The 18,942-nt window shown below is 43.0% G+C and overlaps 4 protein-coding genes across 7 annotated transcripts in view; 2 read left to right on the forward strand and 2 right to left on the reverse strand.

The window, feature by feature from the left end:
* gse1b (Gse1 coiled-coil protein b) overlaps positions 1-4,007 on the forward strand; it is a 347,175-nt gene extending 343,168 nt beyond the window's left edge. For all 4 annotated transcript variants that reach the window (XM_061221314.1, XM_061221315.1, XM_061221316.1 and 1 more), the window contains one exon: positions 151-4,007. In XM_061221314.1, coding sequence (XP_061077298.1) covers positions 151-288 — 138 coding nt within the window. In that variant the 3' untranslated portion in view covers positions 289-4,007. The remainder of the gene's footprint in view (positions 1-150) is intronic.
* Positions 4,006-9,378, reverse strand: gins2 (GINS complex subunit 2). Its single transcript, XM_061221318.1, has 5 exons — positions 9,212-9,378; positions 8,409-8,523; positions 7,481-7,580; positions 6,629-6,755; positions 4,006-5,325 (listed from the first exon to the last, which is right to left on the reverse strand). The coding sequence occupies exons 1-5, from the start codon at positions 9,299-9,301 to the stop codon at positions 5,197-5,199; spliced, it is 561 nt and encodes a 186-aa protein (XP_061077302.1). The 5' UTR covers positions 9,302-9,378; the 3' UTR covers positions 4,006-5,196.
* Positions 9,379-10,439: 1,061 nt separating this feature from the next.
* emc8 (ER membrane protein complex subunit 8) lies at positions 10,440-13,075 on the reverse strand. Its single transcript, XM_061222106.1, has 5 exons — positions 12,449-13,075; positions 12,163-12,239; positions 12,009-12,078; positions 11,828-11,922; positions 10,440-11,365 (listed from the first exon to the last, which is right to left on the reverse strand). The coding sequence occupies exons 1-5, from the start codon at positions 12,659-12,661 to the stop codon at positions 11,206-11,208; spliced, it is 615 nt and encodes a 204-aa protein (XP_061078090.1). The 5' UTR covers positions 12,662-13,075; the 3' UTR covers positions 10,440-11,205.
* Positions 13,076-13,875: 800 nt separating this feature from the next.
* LOC133111623 (cytochrome c oxidase subunit 4 isoform 1, mitochondrial) lies at positions 13,876-17,975 on the forward strand. The gene is made up of 5 exons (XM_061222107.1): positions 13,876-13,958; positions 14,731-14,807; positions 15,065-15,229; positions 16,765-16,896; positions 17,672-17,975. Exons 1-5 carry the CDS (start codon positions 13,900-13,902, stop codon positions 17,806-17,808), a joined length of 570 nt encoding a protein of 189 aa, XP_061078091.1. The 5' UTR covers positions 13,876-13,899; the 3' UTR covers positions 17,809-17,975.
* Positions 17,976-18,942: the final 967 nt, after the last annotated feature.

The raw sequence follows: 18,942 nt of genomic DNA on the forward strand, positions 1-18,942 counted from the left end.
GCACGGCGGTGTGCGGGAGTTCTCCGGGGCCCAGACGGCACGGGGAGCGGCGCTATGGAGGGCGCGGCTGCAGGGCGCTGTTTTGGAGGCTGTTTTGGAGGCTGTCGGGGGGATTTATCTGTGATTTACCCTGCTCTCCCCCTCCTGCAGGAGCTCATGTCCCAGAAGCAGAAGCTGGCGTCGGAGCGGGAGAAGCTCCAGGCCGAGCTCGACCACTTCAGGAAGTGCCTGGCCCTGCCCCAACTGCACTGGGCCCGCGGCTACTTCAAGGGCTACCCCCCGAGGTGACGTCCCTCCAGAGCCCCCTCTCCGCCCCCCCCTGCCCCGGCCCCGGCCCCAGCCCCTCCCTCGGCGTAGCAGACACAGAGTCTATTTTGTTACCTGGCTTATTTAAGAAACGGGAGAATACGCTCGCTCGGACACACGGAAGGAAGGAAGGAAGGAGGCCAAGGCCCGCTGGGGATGTGCCATGCGTGGGGTGAGGTGCCGGGGGGGGGGCAGGACTGCGTGGGCAGGGCACGCTCCAGCCCCAGAGCTCATGGACGATTCCCGCCCCGCCAAAACCAGCCGCCCCTCCGAACCGCCACACTCCCCCGTGACAGGGCGCTGGACTCCAGGCCAAGACCACTCTAGAGCTGGGAGGAAGAGCCTGGGGATGAGGAAGAGGATGGTGTGACCTCCCCCTTGCCCCACAGCCGGATCGGGGGTGTCCGGTCCGGTCCGGTCCCCGTGCTCACCTGGGCTCAGGCCTGCCGGCTTTCAACTGGAAATGCACTTAGAAGAGAAAAAAAAAAAAAAAACAGAAACAATATGAACTACCTTGAGGTACTGTGTCACAAGAAACTTTTTTTTTTTTTAATTAGGGAAGAACTTACAAATGCACATTTTGGAAAGATTAAAGGAAATGTTTTATTATTAAAAAAAGAAAAAAAAGATAGAAATTTTGAAAATGAAATTTAAAAAGGTGCTTCAGCCTTGGAAATGTATATAATATTAAAAAAGAATTTTGTATGTTTTTATTACTTTAATCATTGTTATTAAAAAGAAAAGCCTGCCATTTTTAATATGTTAATGCTTTTGGCAACAAAAAAACCTTGCTTTTAGTGTTTGTACTGCTGCTGGTCAGGATTTAAACAGAGTTTTGAAAATGTTTAAAGAAAAAAAAAAAGAAACAAAAAAAAAAGGATTGCTTTCACCTGGTGCATGAGCTCCATCCCCCCGTGCACTGTGGCAGCCCAGAGCCAGAGTCCCCGGAAAGACCCCCCTCCCCGTCGGCGGAGGACCCCTGAACGAGAAGCCTGGCCCAGAATGCAGCAGCCCTCCACTGTCCACTGTGAACACCGCACCACCCTCTCCATGCCCAAACTCCTCACTCAGGCTGTGATTGGCTGCGCTCCCCACCAATCCACAGCCAGGGGGGGGGGTGTGCAGACTCGTGTTATATTTCTTTGTGGGGAAACTGTACGGTCATTTTCTCTGTGTGTCGGTGTGACGTAGACGTCACGGAGGGTAACCCCCCCCCCCCCCCCCCAACTGCACGGCGTGCGTGGGCGCAATCGAAGCCGTCTCTTGGGATTTGCGGGATTTGCGGGATGCCTGGAGTGCTTCAGTGTAAACTGGAGCAGCGAGTCGCGGGTAGCAGTGCAGTTCATGTCCAGAGTTGCAGAGTCGACATTCTTGGGACTTTGAAAGAAACTCGTTAAGAGCGGTCTGCAGACGGCACTTGGCCGGTGGTGTGGCGTGTGTCTTCAGGGTGAGCCCAGCTCCTGAAGACAGCTGCTGCCTCCCGTGGCACACAGATCCACATCGTTACTGGAGGTGCGGAAGGGCCACAGCGGCTCAGCCCGTCGAAGCAATCCCTCCGACCCGACAGGGCAAGCTCTGTCACGCGCCGTTAAGAGTCCGGTTCTGACCTCTGGGCCGGGACTGTGGAGGAGGAGACCGTCTCTCCTGTCTGACACTTTACTGGTGACTCAGCAGAGAGAGTCCAGTCTGTGGTTCTGCTGCCTTAAAGGTACAGCTTGCATTTTAATGCTCCAAACTGACCAATAGCTTAATCACCCATGCCCCAACCACACACAGACACACACAGACACACACAGACACACACAGACACACACAGACACACACAGACACACACAGACACACACAGACACACACAGACACTGCATCTCCCATCACACATGGGAATGTAATTGTCAACAGGCCACTCCTGTTATCTCCACAAGAATGATTTGTGCCAAAATTAGCCACAATTTTTTAAACCTTTTTTTTGTTTTGTTACAAGTATCCAGGCTGACAAACACATGCATTGGGGCAAGGGTAGTGTGAAAATGTAGGAAAATGCATTTAAAATGTTCCCCCTGAAGTCTTTATGTCATCTCCTTTTGAAACAAATTCTGGTCAAGTCTGCATTTTACTGCCAATAATAGTCTTACAATTGGAAAGCCATGTAATTCCCAATTTCCCCACTGGGGGGCACTCTGACCAAATACACTGTATATGTTTTTAGGAGTGGTTATTTGCCAAGCTTTTCGTCCGGAATTTAACATATGGAACTGGGATAAACCAACAAAGTTATTTTGGAAATTATTTGCCCTCTAATATAAAGCTCCTTGGAAGACATTAAGCGCTGTGCTCTAGGCAATTGGTGTTCTGTGGACTGTAATCGTAAAAAAAATTCATTTTGAGACTATTTATTTAGAAAATATATTTTTTTATACTTTGAAAGCAATTCCTTTGCATAAGTAAGCCACTAAATTTATTAGTCACTCAAAAAATATTTTTTCTATCCAAATTTATCTGGATGGAACTGAGGCCAAGCAGAGGAGCGCGGGGGGGGGGGGGGGGGTGGCTTCTCTCTTCCACGGGCGGGACGGACTTCACCTGTCCACGTGCCACATTCACCTGTCGAACAATTTCACATCACACACTTCCACCAACAGACATGAGTACCATGAGTGTTTGACATGTGACACTGCTTTAACCTCAGTAGGTAGCTGCCATTTCTGTCTTCGGTTTGAATCGATTCAATCGCTAGTTTTCTTGAAAACGGCCAAGTCCTTTCCTGTTTAAAAAAAAAAAAAAAAAGAAGAAAAAAAAAATGTCAGCCTCATTTTGTTTTTTTTTTGTTTTTTTTTGGCCCACATTGTTGTGCTGTGTTAATGTCTCTGTTATGAACCACTGTGAACACAAATGGAGAACATCATACAATGCCTTTCCTGCCCCTTCACATTTCTTGAGTGGAGCGCTTGATATTTAGTATGGTGGAAGGGCGACCCTTTTAATAATAGTTCAACAGAACCGGTCCTTATTAATACTGTTCTTGTTCAACAGAACTGGTCCTTATTAATGCTGTTCCAGTTCAACAGAACCGGTCCTAATTGATATTGTTCCTGTTCAACAGAACTGGTCCTTATTGATATTGTTCCTGTTCAACAGAACCGGTCCTTGATACTGTTCCAGTTCAACAGAACCAGTCCCAATTCATACTGTTCCAGTTGAACAGAAGCGGTCATTATTAACACTGTTCCAGTTGAACAGAAGCGGTCCTAATGAATGCTGTTCCAGTTGAACAGAAGCGGTCCTAATGAATGCTGTTCCAGTTGAACAGAAGCGGTGGCTCTGTTGTATCACAGGTCAGTGAAGTGGGGGACATGTCGGCTCAAACAGGCAGGGCGGTGCGTGCATCCAGCGCCTTCATGACTGAGTTTAACATTGTTCTGAAGCATTGTTTCAGCACCACCCTCCCCCCCTCCATCCCCCATAGCAGCTTATGTACTAGAGGAAGAAAGGCTCTCCCCCACCCCCACCCCCCCATACACAAAAACACCTGTCCCCTTATTCAATGGAGGATGTTTAGACGCTGTGAAATCATGTTTTTAATTGTACTTGTTTGAATTAATTGTAATGTAATATATTCTTTGTTGAATGTAGTAATTAGGTATTTATGAATATATTGCTGTAATTTCAGACAAAAAAGAAAATAAAATATGGCAAAATGTAAATGTTTCTTGAGATCTTTAATGTGTGTAAAAATTAGTACCTGATGTATGCAGTTTCATTGAAATTATTTGACAAATTAGAAGTTACATTCTGTTTTGAATATACAAAAAACGCCTACAGCACTTTTATGAACAGTGAAACATTGGCACAATCTGTCCATTAGATTTCCCTAAAGTTCAACTGTATTCAGAAATAAGACAGACAGAGTACTGGGTATTCACTGCTCGCAATTTAAGCTTAAACTCTTGATCAACCAAACTAAAAATATCAGGCAGCAGGTACACTTCGGGGTAGGAAAAGGCGGCGAGCATTGCTGGGCTGAATGGCCTGTTCGCCATTACCTTGTGTTATGTTTAAACGTTTACACAACTGTTTATTGCCCTTACAATCTTGCCATGCATCTAAAACCATTTTACCCAAAGCCGTGTACACAGTCCTGCACGTGCTGCGTGATCATTACCCGGTGCACACAGGCCGCACCACCTCAGAGAGCCACGGGGGCTCGTTCCAATCCCTTTTCCTCCTTCTCCTCCTCCTCCTTTTCTCCTTTTCTTGCCCCAAGCTCCACCCATTGGGAGAGGCGAGGAAAAGATAAAAGGAAAAGTAAAGACGGGGAAATCTAGAGAACACAAATTGGGCAAATGGAATGCCCTTGCTCCTTCAAACGTCAGTTCAGAGTCACGCCAGTTACAGACGTGGAAGACGCGTAGCAGACGGGGACAGGTCGACCATTTCGACGTTCAGGCTTTCCAAAAGAAAACGTCCGCAAAGGATGCGCTAATGTTTTCTTGCTCAAAGGAAAGGTCGAGAGTTCCCAGCGTCTAATTCTAGCTCCTAGAAGGAGCATTTTTACGGGATTGGAATGTCCTTGAAGATGGCGGACCTTGGATCGATTTCCAGGTGAGGAGCGAGGAAAAGGGAAAAGAGCGGAGAAAATTAAGCGAATGGAAGGAGCTCCAGGTGCGTTCAGCCATCTTCCCGAACTGCTTCAGAACCACACGCACTCGAGGTCGGGTCCAAGTCACTGCCAGATGCCCTCGCAAAATGGCTGCCAGTCCAAATGCAATGTGTAGAGCTGGATTAATGTCCTTCCCAACAATCGGTGCCCGAGTTTTAGCTGAGCTGATGAGGCTTGCGGATACGTTGTCCCGGGGACATGTGCCCATGTTAATTATGGGATGCATGCTGCGGTCAGTAGTCCTGGGCCTTGCCGGAGTCTGCCCCAGGCTGCATGTTGGTTCGCAGTTTGTACATGCAGTTCAGAGAGTCGAGCAGGAACGTCCGGGTCGTGTTGATCTCCATCAGGGTTAGGTTATCGAGCTGTGGGGAGAGGGGAGATCAGTTATTACCAGCATGAAGAGAGAAACTATGCAGACCCACCCCGACATTCTGGATCATTGGGCAAGAATAATACTACATTTTATTCATAAAGCACTTCAAGATACTCAAGACACTTTATGTAAAGACATCGGTAACCATGACAATGACTAAAACACAATTAAAACACTGTGAGGAGGTCACCATTTAACATTGTTACAGTTTGTGCTCAGCTTTAACCTTTCTAAACAGAAAAGACTGCTAAATTTAGCACCTGTACACCTTGTCAAAATGTGAGTTGCAGTCGAGTTTCAGTCGTAAAAAATGCAAAAACGATTGAGCGGCACTGCTCAACTCCATGTCCCGCGGGCCACAGTGACTGCAGGTACTTGCTCCTACCGTGCGCTACACCATCTGATTTCACGAATTAACTTGTCTGAACTAAATGGTTAGAATAACTTGGACGTGGAGTTGAGTAGTGCTGCAGTAGATGATCTGAGGCCTGTATCACAGAGTCCACTGGATAACTGCACCCAGTACAATCCAGAACCCTCCCAAATCTGGAACATGGACTGAAGTAAAAAGTTACTCCAGATTTTACTGAGTGCAGTTATCCACCTTACTCAGTAATCCAGGGGCCTATGTCAGAAAGCAGGATGACTGAGTTCACTGGACAACTGCTGAGTAAAACCTGGAAGAGCAATGTTTTACTTCAGTGCATGGCCCACATTTTAGAGGGTTAACTCCACAATCCTGCTTCTTGATGCAGGTTTCTGGTGGTGAGCTTGACTGGTTGTTGGTGTATAAACACTGGCAAATGTGTTTTTGCTGCTGCTGTTGGTGTATAAACACTGGCAAATGTGTTTTTGCTGCTGCTGTTGGTGTATAAACACTGGTAAATGTGTTTTTGCTGCTGCTGTTGGTGTATAAACACCGGCAAATGTGTTTTTGCTGCTGCTGCTGGTGTATAAACACTGGTAAATGTGTTTTTGCTGCCGCTGTTGGTGTATAAACACCGGCAAATGTGTTTTTGCTGCCGCTGTTGGTGTATAAACACTGGTAAATGTGTTTTTGCTGCCGCTGTTGGTGTATAAACACCGGCAAATGTGTTTTTGCTGCTGCTGTTGGTGTATAAACACTGGTAAATGTGTTTTTGCTGCCGCTGTTGGTGTATAAACACCGGCAAATGTGTTTTTGCTGCCGCTGTTGGTGTATAAACACTGGTAAATGTGTTTTTGCTGCCGCTGTTGGTGTATAAACACCGGTAAATGTGTTTTTGCTGCTGCTGCTGGCCTCTTTACCCCACCTTGGCGTGAGCCTCCTGCAGGCTGATGAAGCTGTCTGCAGACAGGCGCAGTTTGGCCACCCGCGTGTCCCAGATGTCCTTCACCAGGGTCCTGATCTCGTCCGCTTTGGGGATGTTGTCAGACGCACTACCAGAGGAAGAGGGTCATTAAAATAATAATAATAATAATAATAATAATAATGGATTTAATTTATAATGCACCTTCCATTCGAGAATCTCAAAGTGCTACAGGAGTCAAAAACATCAGAGAATACAAATAAAAATAAAAATAACTAAAAACAGCAAAATAAAACGGCAGTATCCAGACATCATCATCACTAAAACTAAAAATGTGGGTAGGCTCTTCCAAATAGGTGGGTCTTAAGACCGCTCTTGAAAGAGTCGACTGACTGTGGTGCTCTTAGGTGGGCAGGGAGGGGGCGACAGAACAGAAGGCCCGGCCTCCCATAGTGACCAGCTTAGTCCTGGTGGGTTTGAGGAGGTAAGTGGTAAAATCACCCTCAAATGCGTAGGGATAGCCTCAACCATTTACACCTTCAACTCACCAAGTTTAATACTTATCTTGAAAAACAAATGATAAAATCACTATCTTTTGTAGATTCATTCATTGGACAGTGACACATTTCTTGTTATTTTGGTTCTGTATTCTAGCACCGAGTTTGAAAATGCCCTCGAATTAAACACTGACAGTCTGCACTTCAGTCTCATTGGAATTTTATCCTTTCAAACTTAAAAGTGCTAAAGTACAGAACCAAAATAACAAAACAAATGTGTCGCTGTCCACTGAATTACCATTCCAGCTAAAGCAAATGCATTAAAAGGGCTTCTCTGAGGGACAGTCTATAAACTCACTGATTAAGCAGCAGCTTGGTGAGCTCCATGTAGTAAGGGCTCGGTATCGGGGCGAACGTCTCCTCCTTCCGCTCCTGGTCTCTGATTTGCTCCAGCTTTGCTGGGGAATGGAAAACGTTGCACACAGTCAGGCGGCTGTTTGGGCCTGCTGGTGGGTCTCTGTAAGCACTCCATATTTCATAAGTTACATGTTTTAAACTACGATAGCACAGCTTGTGTACACGTCCTTAGTAATATTGTAATCACAGATATTGTTACGCATCCAAAATGTTAGCAAATAATTAGTGGAGGTCCTATAAAAACCCGGCAATATAATCACATCCCAGCTTCTATGTAATTGGGCATTAAATATCTGGTGCAAGGATGTCCAATCTCTTGTTTTGGCCCAGCACTAAAACACGTTATTCAGCTAACTAATCATCCTCTTAAACCAATACCTTGATAGGTAGATTTAGTGCTGGACTTAAACAAAAACCTACACACCGGCCCCCTCTGGACAACCCTGAGCTCGTGCACCGCAACCCGCAGCCAATGTTGGATAAATGTGCTGAACGATATTTTATATATTGCGGGTTCCTTCACCAAAGTCTTCAGGGGGCCTTGAATGGGGGAAAGTTACGCGCCAGTTACGCGCCTGAAATTAAATTACGCGACTCAACCATTTATATCCAAGTAACATGACACTGCGGAGTGTCTCACAATATAATGGGCAGCCTGTAGCCTAGTGACTGGGACATGCAAGGTCGGTGGTTCTAATCCCAGTGTAGCCACAATAAGATCTGCACAGCCGTTGGGCCCTTGAGCAAGGCCCTTAACCCTGCATTGCTCCAGGGTCTGTCTCCTGCTTAGTCTAATCAACTGTACGTCGCTCTGGATAAGAGCTTCTGCCAAATACCAATAATGTAATGTAATGTAATGACATGCTTACCGACATCCATCCAGTCCGGGGGCACGACTCTGCATTTCTGTCTCTGCTTCAGATTCAGAGCCAGCCACACCGGCACGTCCACGGGCAAGCCCGGGTTGAAAGGACCAAGGTCCCCCTAAACAGATAACAGCTTTTTAAAGTCGGATCAGGGCTAAATGCTGTCAGGTCCTTATAGGTTCTCTCCACATATCTGTGAACATGTCAACACTGAACCTCGGTCATTGGTTACCCTCTGTAGTTCGGTAGGGTGCGCGGTGTGTACTGGGCACATACCCCATAACATATGAAATTGTTGTTTTTGAGGCGAAAACAAAATAGCAGCAGCATACTACGTGGATATCCGGAACCAGTGTTGTGGGTTTCTAGCGTAAGTAAAATGCTAGAATGACTTTGATTCTGAATGGACGGAAATAGGTACTCGCATCATTCGAAAAAAAGTAACATCTTGCATCAGATGTTAACACAGGCTGACTGGAAAGCTAGTAAGTAAGCTTCAGAACAACCACAACGTTTAGTAATAACGTTAGTTCTTTTGACTGCCTGTATTCCTAGTTGGAATGCAACGTCTTAAGAAAAGAACATGTTTCGACAAGTATCGAACGTTGCAAGCTAGCAATATCGACGATAACATTGCTCGTTAGGTGTGTTTAATTTAGCCAGCCAATGTTCTGTATATGTTTGGCTAGCTAACTTAATGAGTTGTCAGATTGACAGCCAGCTATCAGGCTAGGAAATTTAGGCAAATTAGCGAAGATAGACTAGCCATTACAGCTAACAAGACGAAATAGCCAGTCGTGCCTCACCCCGATCAAGTAAATTTTGTCCAGACTAAAGTTTGGTATTATCGTCACCATCTCCTTTTCGGAAAGAAACTCCACCTCCGACGGATCCATTGCAGCATCAGTCCAGAACCGTAAAGTATTCCAATAACACCACCACTTCTCCAGAACAATTTGTTCCCGCGAATAATTTCTGGCGCGTCAATTGGATTGAAAATAACAGCTATGATAGGCTTGTGTGGAACACGTGACAATAACACACCTCGCGTCGGGGGCCAATCCGGAAGAAGAGGTGGAGCATGTAAAATCTGTGGCCAATCGTTGCTGAAAGTTAAACCACGACTTCCGGGAAATACATTCGGCTACTTTGTTACTTTGTGCTGACTGTAAATACATGGCGAGATAACGGAAGATGCAATGTAACTTCCGTTTTCTCGCATAATTTATGTAATTACAAATCAAAGTATTTTGATTGTGGTTGACACATTTCTGATGTGATTACGACTAGGTAATAGATCATACATATATTTTGTATTTACATTGCATTTGGTAATATACGCATGAATTATGACAAACCCGGTTTGGTAACCCGGAAGTAATAGCAATTAGTTTCTCGTGTTTTCATGGCGGTTGTAAATCTAAGATTAGTGCACTACCGCCGTCTACTGGTTGTTTTGTATTTATCTTTAAGCTTCCTAAGTCTTTTGAATTTTTCTATTTCCCCGATAGCAAGTAGCAAGTAGACTGTCCCAGAGGCAATAAACGTAGCGGGCCTCCTGGTGGTACAAAATGAAGCCAAATGTGTGTCCATGTAGTGTAACCTACAGACGCACTACTCTCTTCATTAAATGCGAAATGAGTAAAACAGAGAAGATGAGAGAACAAGACATTTTATTCCCAAAATGTATTTCAGATACAACATGTATTTTCCTCATTCGTTTTTTTTTTAAAGTGAATAATCCTGAATAATTGTGGCTGTAATCGCTATTTGAATTTTGGATGATTTAATTGGGACCCATTTCTTATTTTGTGTTCAAACTCACTCTTAATTATCCAATTGAATTGTCATTAAATAAAGAGATTGTAATTGAGTTAACTTCCATTGTGCTCTGAATTTCCTTTAACGTGCATTTAAAAAACTAGCAATATTTGTATAATCACACTTGCAAAATATGCATGTACAAAAGGACTCGAGTCTCAGAATAATCTAGAATATGTTTACAGTTGCTTAGCCATCAATATCCATACAAAATTATGTCAGCAAAAATGTTTATTTGTGGATTAAATATATACTTTTTATTTTCTTAATAAAAATGGCAATTGCCTGCCAATACATTGAAAACTAAATTGATTATACATTTTTTTTTAAACACAATTTAAAACAAAAACAATCAATTCAATGCAAATAATTTTAATTAGTTGTTGACAGGGCTTCAGTTTAGCAATGTAAAGCAAATGAAAGCAAAATCTCTTAATCACATCAGGTACCAATAAGATCATACACCAGATTAGTCAGGAAAGCATCATCCATATAAACATTAAGACTCAAAATGTATGGCAAGTCAAATGAATGCATCACTCAACATTTCTCCAACAATCAAGTAAAACATCAGAAAGATCATTTAAACACTACCATCTTTTTTTTGTAAGGCTACATTAGTTCTATAAAAAATGAAGCACAGAGCAAAGTTATCAGATCTGGCTCCATGTCCCTAGAATTGGCTTCTGAAATATTAATTCCTGCTTGTACATCAGCAATCTATAAGCATATGTACAAACACTTGCCTGAAAACATTTCTGACAGGTTCAACTCAACTCTGACGTTGGAGTTGTGCTTACAAGTAGACCCTTCATGACATTCTAACATTATCTAGCTGGAACTTCGTTGCCCTTTTTAAAAAAAAAAAAGAAGAAGCCTGAGGACAGACAGATTTCCTCTGAAAACGAGTCAGACGACAGTGATTTGAGCCCCATTTTGGCAGAAATGGCTTTGAAGTGCAGCGCCGCCCCAGGCTGCCTCAGCACAGGTGCAGTACGGACTTGTTGATTTCCGGATTCGTCCAGTCGTTCCTCAGGTCATCAAGGTGGTTGTCAAAGTCAATCAGGTTCTCATAGGACCTGCTCTCCAGGAGTGCCGACGTGATCTTCTGTGCTTCTAACCAGTCCTCACAGCAGTCCCTGCAAAGTACATTATGCACGTCAATACCAAGGACAACGCTGAGGCCACACACTTCATTCAAACAGGGTGAGGCCAGTTGAGAACAAAACCCTTCTACAATGGCAGCCTGCAAACGCAATACAACAAATGTGCATTAAAATGCCAAAAAAAAATACGACAAACAAGGTTAAGAAAAACAACAAAAACTGTTCCAGCTACTCTAAGTCTGGGTCCTTTAAGTTTGACTTTTGGTGAAAGGAATTTTTGGGTTGAGAATTACAATCCAAAGACATGCAAGTTAGGTTACTTTGGGGGCTAGTCCAACCAAACTACCCTGTATATATAAAGGTAAATAAATAACTTACTGTAAAAGAGGCTGTTGATCTACAATGTTATACGCATCAAAAGGCTCAACACAAAGACAGGACTAAATTTGGAAGTGGCATTCTTATAATTGTAAGCACATGTAAAGGAAACCTTACACAGTCGAATCCCGGCATTTCCACTTGTTCTCATGATGCTCAAAGATGACAAGTATTGGTTCACAGCACTCCATGGTAAATCTGCTGTTGTCCACCTGAAGGATAGGCACATTTCTGGGTTTCAGGAGATCTGAATACACATCAGGGAGCAACACACGGTCACAATCGGCTGCTGGATTACCATTATCAGCGCTGGCTCGCTGAAGTTTTCTGAAATCCTGGCGGCTACTTTTTCTGCAACCTGGCTCGGTCTGTAAAGGTCCAGATAACATGTGACTAACATTGCACAAAATCCATTTCGACAAATTACCAGAAATGTTGTTCACCGCATCTACCTGAGATCCTTGATACGCTCATTGGCTTGATAATATCCTGCAATCACATACCGGTTCTCTTTACACCAGGTGTCAATCTACAGAGGAACATAAAAGTGAAGGGATCGTGTTGTTAGTTCGCTCTTGCATTCTCTGACATGATGCAATGAATACTAGGCAACGATCGCCAACGACTGAAGTGTTAAAGATGGAGACGTTAACCGGGCACAGGATTGTGTCAGTTACGGTTTAAAACAGACAAAGTGAAGTCGAAATAATTCTCGATAAAGCTCTTGTATCGCCTCACCACCGTTAACGCCACCTCCAGCATCGGTGCCAAGGCAAGGGTTCCGTGAAATAACGGGACACAGTCCACACACAACACAGGTGTGGAGTGTCCGTCTCTCTTCTTGTCCTTCTGCTTCTCAGCAACTAGTAGTCCATTTACGGCGCAGTTAGGATATTTGGCAGCATGCAGCAACATTTTGCAATAAGCCTGAGTGGTCAACTTCACAGTCATTGTTATTGCTGAGTCGGCAATATTGCTAGTTAACAAGTTGGATTATCTACAATAACTACCGGCTAGCTCTCATACTGTCACCTTAGGAACATTCGCGGACATCATTCGTTAGCTAGACTGCAATGTTTCCAAAAGTGTACAGGTAAGACTCTAAAGTAACAGCGCGCAGTAGCTTGCTTGTTAGCTAGCTTGCTATAGATGTAGCTGACGTCCGCGCGATTTGAACGATTAAATGATCCTCGCTTTAAACGGGGATGGTTAACTGCTACAGCAATGTCCAAACGTGAACAGCGACGGTGTCACTGCTTTGGAAACGTCCCTGACCTGACTAAATGCAAAAACCATGTACTGTACATTCCACCATCTTTGCCTGAATGCATGCCCCAAACGCCATTTTGGATCAAATCAGCTTCCTTATATAGTGATTTATGCGGATGAGAGCAGAGCCAACATGGCTGCATATTCACCGGGTTTATCAAACGGGGAATTGTAGGAAACTGTTGTTTCCCAAATTAGTTCATTTAATTTTTCATGAGTATTTTTATTAGTGTCATTCAACGATATGTCCTATATCAAAAAGCAACGGCAAATACAAATATTTTGTTCACATATGTGACCGCATGACCTTCGTGCCTGCATGAAGTTCCCATTTCCCAGAATTCCTCAAGCTACTCGACGACTTTCCGCATAGATGTAGAATATCTAGAATGGCGTACGTTACTGATTAGATACATGAGCTAGGCAAATGGAACCCATTACCATATTTTAGTTACAACCCTCAAGCGAATAAACGAATAATCTGAAAAAAAACACAGTTTAATTAAATACAACTTAATCTGTAATAATTTACAATGCATCATAAATGAACCAGTACTTTATTTATGCTACAGATTTATGTTAACCAATTGTCTTTATCTGTATATCATGTGTATTAAATTGATCTATGAAAAGATACAGAACACTGGTGATCATTCAATATTCAGTGAATCAGAGATGACATGGGTCCTTTAGTTGGTCCTATGGTTCAATGAACAGACCATTTAAATGAGTGATAGGTCCATTTTCATCCCAGATATATGTTTCATTAAAAATCCTGATCAGTAGGAATACATTTTTAATTTAAAATAGAATTTTAGTGCCACTTGCAGTGTATCTACTGTGGTGCTCAAATACATTTTTTTTTTTTTTTTCTTGTGCCTTCTTCATGACAACAACCAATCTAGTCATTCGAAATCTCTATGCGCCTCTGTCTCGGTCATTACTTCCTTTGCATTTTCCTGAGCGGCAGCGGCGAGAGGTAAGTGTCCGAAGCCGGTTGATAATTTTAAATTAAATTGCATATAGCTAGCGGTGCATGGTATAATGTCATTGTTAATCTGTGTCTGCAGGTGAAACTAGTATTTTTTAGTTTGTATTGTACAAAATACACTCTCCTACACTCTTAGTTGTTGAGAGTGACATTGAGAGAAGCCAACATTAGCAATTAGCAGGCCTTTCTTTAGACCGTTAAGCTGCTTAAGATATGGTTTTATTTGGACATTGTAAAACGTCGTTTTCAAGTAATATGAATAACATTTAAGGATGTCATACATATTTTAGGACAGTTGAAATAACCTTGTCCACTAGAGCTAGCTAGCTAGCTAGCTGTTGTGATGATCTGATGCCGGTCGCTTGCTACCGTATTAGCATGGTAGCATGCCATCCAACAATTGTGTGTAGCTACAAATCTAGCCTAGGTAGTTTGTCCCATCAGCGGTTCCATAACTTTAGACTTAACCAAATGCGCAAACATTGTTTACTGAGCGTTGCTTTCAAGCAAGTTCATTAATTACTGTGCGTAATGGGTTCATTTTCTAGTTGTTAGCTACTGCAGCTAGCTAGATAGCATCACTGTAGCTAGCTAAGGTCACGGCCACTTGATTTGATATCAGTTTTGTGTTGTGGCTCTGGAGATGTTATATATGTTGTGAATAGCTGCTGGAATTCGTTTGAGGTCTCTGTCAGATGTGAGACAACTGGTTTAATTCACTTTGGCTAATGAGCTTACGTTCCGTCTGTCTGTGCTCCAGAATGTTGGCTACGAAAGCTTTGCGCGTTCTGGGAAAACGGGCCATCTCTACCTCCGTTTGCCTTCGTGGTGGACATGGTAAGTGTCATCTCCAGTAAAATCACAGTGTGTCATACCTTTTAGATTACTTTCTGGATATACTAGTCCCGTGCCTTGTTATTGCAAGCTCAACAGCAGCAGTAACAGCTTTGGGTCATTGATGTCTAATGGTGATATTTTGTTTCAGTGAATGGTTATACTTTGAACAACTTGGATATCATTGCCCACCAGTGCAGAATATTATATATTTTTCTGTACTTCGTTTAATGTCTTTATACTGTGATTTTACACTTCAGGGGTTGCCAAGGTGGAAGAATACACTCTTCCACCATATTTTGATCGACCAGAGAATCCCCTCCCAGATGTGAAGTTTGTGCAGACACTGAACCCGGAGCAGATGTCCCTCAAGGAGAAAGAAAAGGGTTCTTGGGCAACCCTCTCCAATGATGAGAAGATTGCATGTATGTATGGTTATGAGGGTGGGAAATATGGTGGAATGATCGCTTGTCACAATCATTTAATCTGAGAGGGAGGGAGGGAGGTAGGCAGGCAACAGAGGGTCATCTGTTCCAAGCTTTTTTGAAAATTTCCTTAAATTGTGCTTAAATGATCATTTAGTCCATCACACCACATTGCAGGGCTTAAAGTTATTTTCAGGCTCACACACTTTTCTTGCTTTAATCCCTGACCATGTGAAATCATGGAGTAGCTAAGCAAACCGAAACAATAGATGAGCCATATCAGATCAGGTCCATCAGGATACTGTCTGAAATGTATGAAAATGTTTTGTTCCATGTGATCACTAATTCTACCCATATGTAAGATGCCACAGCTGAATATATTATTGACAATATCCATAGCACCATATTGATGTGGGCGGCCTGTCACGTAGTGGTTAAGGTACATCACTCGGTCCCGCAAGGTCGGTGGTTCGATCCCCGATCTAGTCACAATAAGATCCGCACATCCTTGAGCAAGGCCCTTAACCCTGCATTGCTCCAGGGGAGGATTGTCACCTGCTTAGTTTATTCAACTGTACGTTGCTCTGGATAAGAGCGTAAAGGCAAATACATTACCAGTCAGCTAAATGCTAAATTGCCATGTAGCTAAGGGCGACATTGACATTATATTGAACCTGAGGTTTGCCAGTGTTGTCACGGTAACCTTAGCACTGCATCTCGCTGTGCTCACCAGCCAATGAGCCAAGCTTCACCCACGACACTGCTTCTTTCCTCTCAGGTTTCATGCATTGTATGAAATGGTTCCCAAAAAAATGATGTCAGTTTGTAATAATAGAGTAAATGGTTGGCATTTATATTTTGCCTTTTCCAAAGCACTGTACAATTGATGCTTCTCATCCACTGATTCATGCACACACTCACACACCAACGGTGATAGGCTGCCATGCATTTGGGGGTTAGGTGTCTTGCTCAGAGAGACTTTGACACACCCAGGATCGAACACTGCCAGATGTCTGCTCTTACCTCCTGAGTAAATGCCCTGCACCTGCCATAGTAAAGCTGGTGGAAAAACCTTATGGGCCAATCATAAGACACACAGGAAACCTGAAATAATGGGGAGAGATTCCAGTTAGTCAACTGTAGCATCCTTCTAGTATACTCGACTTTATAAAATAACAAGGAAGCCCTTGTACTTTGGAAATACATTACATTATTGGCATTTGGCAGACGCTCATATCTAGAGCAACGTACAGTTGATGAGACTAAGCAGGAGACAATCCTCCCCTGGAGCAATGCAGGGTTAAGCCCAACGGCTGTGCGGATCTTATTGTGGCAACCGACTAGAACCACTGACCTTGCGTGTCCCAGTCATTTACCTTAACCACTATGCTACAGGTCGCCCTAAATACGTAATGGGATAAGAATCCTGAAAGCATTTTCCCCCCCCCAGATCAGCATTGTCTCTGTGTCTTAATACCTGTTAAGCGAGAGATTTATTTTGGAAAAAAAAATGTGTTTACCCTTTGTCTCAACAGTGTACCGCATCAGCTTCCAGCGGAGCTTTGCTGAAATGACCAGGGCGACGGGCGAGTGGAAGTCTGTGGTGGCTGGGATGTTGATGTTTTTCGGCCTGACTGGTTTTATTGTCGCCTGGCAGAGGAAATATGGTGAGCATTGCCCTCAGAGTAGATTGCGCGGGCAAGCAAGCAAGCTTAGCTTTTCATCCCCAAAATTTACCATTTACATTTTAGTCATTTGGCAGACGCTTTTTTTTTTTTTTTACAAGTGCATAGGTTCTTCCACAAGTTAAAGCATCAATGCCAAGATGCCAAATGTGTCGTGATTTGGCAGTTTCTTGTAGAACTGTGGTGATTTCATGCAATCGGGCACTTGTGGTGGCCTACGACATTTAAAAAAAGCTCTCGCATAGGAAGCCCACATTTTCAGCATGTCTGCTCCTGATCATTGCCTACCACCACACACACAATGAAAGAGACTGAAGAGATGCTGCTATCACAAGCCAGGACTGGGCAGATGTGCCCACAGACGGCCACTGTAATGGCCGACCATAGTTTTTAAAATAATATTTAAGGTTAAAATCCTGCATAGCATGCCTTTTTAAACAGCTTGATGATCATATTGCTAGAATATTAGAACATTATGTACACGGAACAATGAACAGAGAATGCTCTGCTAGCAACAATAAGGAAAATAGCTGAGTGGCTGGTAGCTGAGCTCGTGGTTTGGAGAAAAGGACTGAGATGTGAACCGTTGGGTTTCCCGAACTAGCATTCACCAGCGCTTCTCTTGGAATTTGTATAAAACTGCATATCTTGGTGAACATGGAGACAACGCTATTGGCGGCGGCGGTAAATAAATACAATGAATGAAATATGAAATTAATCATAAATTTTAACTTGTTAAAACCTTTCTTCACTGCAGTTTACGGCGACGTGCCCTACACCTTCTCCCAGGAATACAAGGAGCAGGAGCTGCAGAGGGTGCTGGATATGCGGATGAACCCCGTCGAGGGCATAGGGAACAGTTGGGACTATGAGAATAAGCAGTGGAAGAAGTAACGCGAACACGCCAGAGCACAAGACACAAAATACGTTCCAATAAATCAGTGTGGGTATTCACTTATCAACCTTACCTCTTAAGCAACCCGGAAGACCACTTCCCTTCCTCTTAAGGCTACTGTACATTATTTAAAAACTCAAATAAAAGTTCCAGTGTTACCCGAAAACGTTGATTGCTGCATTTGTCTACGTCATTAAAGCTGGTCCGTGACAACTGAGTATGATCATTTATAAAAAAATTTTTAAAAAAAAGAATCATTGTATGATCATTTATGTCTGTTTGATTGATTTTTAAGTTTCTGTGCCCTTAAAATTCTTAATTATGTAGGTGTGTATGATCGTTTTAAAAATCGAATGCTAGTTTCAAAGCAATATAGCTTTTTTTTATTACGTAAAGAAACGTAATAAAACGAAATTTGGGGGGAGAACGAAATTATGAACTTGTGTGATGTCATTCAATGGCGGATTTACGGATTTCCTTTAATTAGGATACGGTTTAAAGGGGCAGTTCACCCAACAATGTAAAGTATGCTCCAATTTACCAAGGGTTTTTATTTTATTATTATTTATATATATATATATATATATATATATATATATATACCTTTATATGGACCACTCCTTTTCTGGTAATCAATGCGTCGACAATAACCTCAACAGCACCATCCCTTTCCAAATATAATGGCCTAATATAAAGTCCTGAAATCAAGACAATTCCTCACATCTCAGCGAAATTATCTATATGGATAGATAGTACTACGGGTCAGTAAGGGGTAAATTTCTAAAGGTACCATGCTGATAGTAGGCAAACATGAAACCTTATAGGCGGGTATGGTACATTCGGATGCCCTTTCAAGTCTCGTCTACCTTTTAGAAACCAATGGTAGAACTTATTTTCGCGTTTATGTTTTTGATAACTGCACAGCACATCCCGTCAATTTCGACATTATTTTTGAATTGTTTAAAGGAGTATCTGTGAGTCATAAACATCTAGATCTACACCTACATACTTATCTTCTGGTGAGCTACATGTAAATAAATTGTCGCCTACATTGATCGAAGCACAATGCTCGGTTCCTGCAGGCTTTTTTCTCGCTAGCATGCTAATGAAACTGGTGAACGTAACTGTTGCAG

This window comes from Conger conger, chromosome 15 (assembly GCF_963514075.1).
Source record: "Conger conger chromosome 15, fConCon1.1, whole genome shotgun sequence".
Lineage (NCBI taxonomy): Eukaryota > Metazoa > Chordata > Actinopteri > Anguilliformes > Congridae > Conger > Conger conger.